At 43.2% G+C, this 6721-nt stretch overlaps 1 protein-coding gene across 1 annotated transcript; it reads left to right on the forward strand.

Moving 5' to 3' along the window:
- The first annotated feature begins 944 nt into the window (after positions 1 to 944).
- On the forward strand, positions 945 to 1271 carry LOC129197496 (feather beta keratin-like). The gene has a single exon (XM_054805985.1). It carries the CDS (start codon positions 945 to 947, stop codon positions 1269 to 1271), a length of 327 nt encoding a protein of 108 aa, XP_054661960.1.
- The last annotated feature ends 5450 nt before the right edge of the window (positions 1272 to 6721 follow it).

Genomic DNA, 6721 nt, shown 5'->3' on the forward strand with positions numbered 1-6721 from the left:
CAGGAAGGGGATTACAAGTCTTGCATATTTCTTGACATTCCCAGAGAAAATTTAATAATTATCCCCAAGAAGGTAATAATATATCCGGAGTTAAAACATTGTCATGAACATAGAGTATGAAAACAGCTTTGGAAACAGAAGCTTCAGTATCTGTAATAAATTAAAAAAAAAATAAAAAAATAGATATACGGGAAACCTGGGGAAGTCAGCTGGGTGATTCCTAAGAAGGAAGAACCTGGGAGACACTGAGGAAAACCTGGGCTGAGTAATACTTGTTAACAGTAAGGAAACTGTTTGCATGAATGAAGAATTGAGGCGTGATGTGTAATCTGTGTATCTGGGAGATAATTAAGATCTTGTTCAGGAGGCGTCATAGACCAGCAGGCAGCCCGAGAAACGGTATAAAAAGGGCTCACAGCACAGACAGCCTCAGACAGCTGCTCTTCACTTCTCTTTGGTGTCTTCAGTAAGTTTGACCTCACTTAATCTTTCTGACTTAAAGCATCGCGCTTGAGTAGATTTAACTGAATCTTTCAGAAATACTCTCCTTGCCTTGCTTATGCCTCTTTTTCCTTGAAAATGCAGTCCTTTCACAGGTGTTGGTAGATGTAGTGGGTTTTGCTGCAAAACTTGGTGATGGGTGATCTCCAACTTGTTTGCTATAGGTCACTTTGGGGGTGGCCAGCTTGGGCAGCGCTCAGCCTGCGGAGAGCCTGTGAGGACACAGAGGAGCTGCCTGGGAGGGAGGAAGGAGGGCAGGGAAGGGGGAAGAGAAAAGGAGAGAAAAAACACCTGAGCCTCAGCAAAGCAGTGCCATGCGGCACGTCCTGAGCCCTGCCAGCTGCCGGGGAGGCAGAGCGGGGTGGGTCTGCGTGGGGGCTTGTGAGCAGTGGGTTGACTCGGGCTTCCCGGTGTGTTTGCAGGTTCACCTGTCTGCCCGAAGGATGTCCCTCTCCAGGCAGCAGCTCAGCTCCCGCTGCTTCCCACCCTGCGAGGTGACCTGCCCAGACCCATGCGCGTATGCCTGGAATGAGCCCTGCGTCACCTCCTGCGGGGACTCCCGTGCCGTGGTCTACCCACCGCCCGTGGTCATCACCTTCCCAGGCCCCATCCTCAGCTCCTGCCCTCAGGAGAGCTTTGTGGGCACCTCGTTACCGGTGGAGCTGGGCCGCCCCAGGGGGCTGCAGGGCTCCCTTGTCTATGGGGGTTCCTTGTCCTCCTCTTCCAGCCAGGTGTGGAGCCAGCGCTACAGGGGCTGTGGGCCATGCTAAGCACGGCAGAAGATGTGGACGGCAGGAGAAACAGCAGGGGAACTGACAGCAAGACATGGATGTGCAGCTGAGCTGTGGAGCTCTCCAAAGCCTTGGGCACCCATGACTCCTACCTAATCCAAAGGGACCTATGGGTGTTACTCAGCACCCTTTGGAACCGCTCTTCTGCTTGTCCTTCTTATGCTCTTTTTGCTTGAGATGTTGCTGTAAACCTGCACTGGTTTCTCAACGTTTCTCTTACATTCTGACATGGGTGAGCAATTGGGTCATTTTGTGCTTTAGCCTCTCTGTGAACACATGTGCTGGTTTTATGTTCAACCTAGAAGATGTAACAAAATTTATCAGAGAAGTTGCTTTTCTCTCCTATGTGTTAGGGTTTTATGCTCAACAAAGCCTTCCTGCATGCTGCAAAGTAGAACTTGGTTGCAAAAACTGGATTTGCCATAGGGAAAAAGAGCACCTTCTGTGGAATATTCATTCCTTGGTGATGAATTGCTTGTAATCGGGTCTGAAAAACTGCAAACATTCCTTCAATCTTTTTGGTTTGTTATTGGTGTAAATGACATTTCTTGTTCCTAATAAAAATCATGATGCATCTTAATATTAGCATTCTCTTTTTGTTTTATTCCAGCCTTTCTGCACACCTCTCTCCCTTACATCCTTTTATTAGCTGATGATTATAAATGCACCTACCTGCATAGGGCCGGGATAAGTCCTGTGCAATGCATAATTGCTTCTTCCCAGAAGCTGGAACCAGAATCAGCATTTTACATGGTTAATGCCATCATAAAAATGCCTTTGCATTGTGTGTGTCAGGACTCAGTCAAAGAATACACATGCAGAGTGTTGTTATTAGGATTAGAATATGCCAATATTTAGCATCGATATATTTTTTATATTAAAATAAACATATCCACTTTTGTCCTTACTTTATATCCATGTTGTCACTGTGCACAAGGAGCTGGCTGAACCTTGTACACTATGTTTTGAAGAAAATACCAAAATCGTGTCTTTGGGACACATGGGAATATCACCTAGAAGTATCTAATATCAGATGGCATTAAAGACAGCATCCTGTGCCTGATTAGGCTGTTAGGGTTGTATTGTACTGATATCAGACAAGAGAGTCGGTTGTTACACAGTCATATAATCAGAATTATACAAGCAGCTCTGATATTTAAGGAAGATTTTTTAAAAATCAAAGCCTCCAGGAAAGGAACTGCTGGAAACTGCAGAACCTCTCTGCTCCCAAGGAAGTTGGGGACAGTTTGGTGTCATCTCAGAAAAAAACAACCACCCCTCCAAAAAAAAAAGATACTTTCATCTTGACAGCAGTGCTATCTCAGGAGGTCCCAGATATGCATCAGTAATTCTGATCTGGAAATGGCACCACACTTTTCAAGACAAGTTGAGAGTATGCCAACACTTCAGCTCGGAGACGTGAATTTACCTCATCTAGAGGTGTCTGAAATAGGTCTGATTTACTCAGCTGGAGTCACACTCTCAGCTAAGCCACAAGAGCGCAGTGCTGAGTCCTTGCGTTATCCCTATGAATATTTATTTCACAGTCCCAGGTAGGTTTTATGGCCATTCCAGCAATAGAGTTTAATGTGTCCACATCAACAGCAGTCATGCTTTTTGGCTTGAAGTATAGTCATAGCAAGGCATAAATATTATTTCTGAAGAACTTAGAAATACTGTTCCTCAAACAGAAAGTGCTACTCAATCCCTCCTTGTTGGCAGTTAGTACTTTTTCATTGCATTCTCCTTCTCTCATATGGCTCATCCACTTGTGTGCTGTTATTTGACTCCTCCTAGGGTGTAGTAGACATGCCAGTACAACCTGGGTGTGCTGTGCTACCAGATGAGACAAATTCCACCCACACTGTATGAGGTGCACTCTTGGATGGATGACTTCAAAACCATCCACCATGGGCTTGGAAGAATTACACAGAAATACCTGGGCATCCTGAGCCCAGGATTTGGGTTTCAATTACAAACTGAAATGAAGGATGTCCCTTTGCTATTCTTCATTGTGATGGTCATTCAAGCCCATCAGGAAGAGTTTTTAGTCACACTTGCAAAGATATAATCCAAAATCAATTCATGGCAGTTTTTGCAGATACATTTGAACGTCTTTTTTGATGGTATTACAATAAAGTTACGTGCTTGATATAGATAAAAATATTTTATGCTAATTTAGTAAATGGGTTTGATGATTGTTCCCATAAAACGGATCCATATGTGCCACAGCAGTGCTGTGATTTGTCACATGAGGAATCCATGCAAAGGTAGTCCATATGTCACGCTAACTTTGCTTTTCATAGAGCTCTTCGTCTCTGAATATTTTACTATACCGTATTTGCACTGGCAAAAATGGTTGTGAGTGGTTTAAGTCAGTAAAGCACATGAAGCTTCCATTATATGGGAAAAAACATTAAGGTGGCAGCCAGATGCCACTTTGTGGGTCTGCAAAATTACAAAAGCAAAGTATGCAGCTGTAGCCCTGAACATCGTGAGTCAAAAGCAGCAGTTTGAGGTGTCAGCAGTATTGATACTAGTATGTAGCTCCCTTTGCCCTTTCAGGAGGGCAGGATGGTTAGAAGAGGGACGCATGTCCAAGAATTACATGATTCACCTGCAGGTATCTGTAGATATATGTCATTACTGTCATCACATGCTTCCAGACAAAGTGAAACCAGGTGTGGTTTGGGCAGGAGGAGCACATTGGGTGGGTTGTTTCCCCACAACATCTTCTTCCCTTTGTTTCTATTCCTGTTCCTCGTTTATGTGAATCGTCTACCGTAAACTATTAGTAGCTTTAAAGGGTGTCTCTACAGGCATTGCTAGGAAACAACAACGAGGGAAATCCCAAGGCGGCCCCGGAAAAGAGATTTCCTCAGCCTTCTTGCATGGGTCACCTGCACAGCATTACACTGCAGCATTGGTAACAGTCACCAAATGCCCATGGACAAACCGGAATAAAATTAACATTTTAGAACAGAAGTCTGGAGGTTACTCAAAATCAGGCATTCAACTTTAAATTCTGTAGGAGGGGCTGGATTTTAGAGGGGAGGAACTCATCTTCTTGATGTTTCTTAAAAAAGTGTTTGTAAATGATGTCAGCTTGGGCACACAAAATGGATAGACACTGAAGAACTGAAGACAGGGTACTGGATCTGAGGAAGAAATCTGCTGAAGTAAGCAGCCAATCTTCTGCATCAACTGAAACTGCACTTTAATATTGCAGCCCAAGGTTTTCCTAGGGTGATGCATGGATTCACTCCCTGACCTGTTCCATCCCAAACCATGAATCGTTCATCACTCAGGAGCCCTGAGGTCTTCAGCAATGATCCCATGGACTCTCTGACAATGAAAGCTGGACATTAATTTCTCATTTTCTGAGGCTCCTGTCCTTCATGCCAGGGCTAGATAACAGCATCTCCCTGCATATATGTTACTCCACATGGGCTCTAAGCTTGAAGTGGAATACGTGCTTTGTGTTTGTTTCTTGGCCGGGAGGATGGGAGCAGACACTGCTCATTTCCAAACCTATAAGTCAGTAGGAAGGTGTCTATGGAGTCTAATGTGCCTCATATCAGAGTCATAGGAATTAATGTGCGTGGGTATGATGGGATAAATTGCACAATGCCCCCTTACTGGAGCATGACTTGGAAAAGTGGGGTAGTATCTTGGGTATGTCAGCATATTGTGTTTATGGATAAACTTCTGAGGAATCTTTGATCAATGAGGCAATCAGAGAAAGAGGAAAAAGTAATAAAAGAAAAAAAAAATTACTCTGACAGATTAATGACAAGAACGCAATAGTAATCACCATCACTGAGCAAAATAATTGCATTATCTGGGGCAGTTACAGGTGGAGTGAATTTTTATTTGATAACGCATTAGGACATCATGCATGAAGAATGTTTCATATCCTCCTGATTGCCTAAGAAAAGGCATAAAAGCACTCACAGTTCTGGGCTGCTCTAACTATTTCTCCTGACTTGCTCTTTGCTGTGAGGTGGTAAGTCTGATGCTATTACTACTAGTATATTGCTGTAACAATGCAGGATTTAAACTGAAAAAAACCCCTATGATTCTTAGAAATGTGTGAAATATTTGAAACTTTCTTTCAGTGGCAGGCTGTGAAAAGAAAGGAAAAGAGTTTTCAGAGCAGTTGAAAGTCTGGGATATGCAAACTTATTTTTACTGAGATTTAATGAATTACTGCTTCCTCCAGCCTGACTCTCCTGTCTTTATGAATCTGCCTTACTTTGTTTGTATTGACTTGTAATGGTCACTACCAAGAAAAGTTAACTCTCAGACTGAACTAGGAAGCCACCATTAGAGATAATGTTTTGTCCTGTCCTTTGCAACTATTTCTGAATTAATTCGAAGCCTGTCATGCATTATATTATGTACTTGTTATGGTCAGAACTTTATTCCTTATCTTTATTCCCAGCCTTTCATTCTATTGGTTTTAGTAAGGCAAGACAGAGATCAAGAGGAGCTGCAAATTGATTTTATGAGTGACCAAGTGATCTTACAACTAAAGAAAAGGACTTGACAAAATTACACTCAGTTCCTAGTTCTGCCAATCCTCTGTCACCTTGGTCATCTTTAACAGGTCAGCTGGGACCATGTTGAGAGGAGTCCTAGTTACACTGGAAACCTCACCGATACTGAATTCCCACCCAAATGTGGGGTATTCTGCCAAGCAAACTCTCTTTATGAGCTGTTCAGGGATGTGGCTGCTGCTCATTTTATCTTTGTACAGAACATGCAAGAGGGCCCTGGTGCCAGCTGTAGCATCTGAAAGACTGGGGAGTAACACTGTCGTTAACAACCAGGATTGCCTGAATTTTAACTCCGCCTCTCCTGTTACCTCACCAAATGGCTCTGGGCAATGCATTCAGGTCTCAGCCTCAGTTACCTCTTCCTTAAAGCTGGAATAACAATGACTTGCCTCATACAGTTGTAATGATTATAGGTGGTGCAGAACCAGCACGGGATGTTACTGTACAAGCGCTAGCCAGTGATTCTGTTCTCTTCTGCAGTTATTTATCAAAGAAATGATCAAGTGTCACAGTAAATCAGATTCAAAAAGGAATGGTGGAAAGGAGAAGTGGTAAAGGATAGAGGGATAGCTTGAGTTTAAATGCAAAAATTCTTTGGTTGTTAATGATATTTTTATGTATCAAATTGGCTCCACAGTTAGGAGCCAAAAGAAATGGAGATTATCCCTAGGGAGAGGAGGAGGGCATGAGAAGATGAGAAAAGGGACATGGCTGCTGAGACAAAACTGAAATCTCCATCCGCCTTCTGGTCTTCTTGCTATGTCTGATTCTTTCTCTTCCAAGCACAATCTCCTTTATATTGTTGTCTGAGCTTTCAGCCTTGTGTTGTCTCGGTGTTGTGTGTTTCAGACTTATCTCCATCCCCAGAAG

Source organism: Grus americana, chromosome 29 (genome assembly GCF_028858705.1).
Source record: "Grus americana isolate bGruAme1 chromosome 29, bGruAme1.mat, whole genome shotgun sequence".
Taxonomy (NCBI): Eukaryota; Metazoa; Chordata; class Aves; order Gruiformes; family Gruidae; genus Grus; species Grus americana.

Bases quoted from the DNA above. Each gene is read 5' to 3' on its own strand.
- LOC129197496 (XM_054805985.1), top strand. From the start codon at position 945: ATGTCCCTCTCCAGGCAGCAGCTCAGCTCCCGCTGCTTCCCACCCTGC.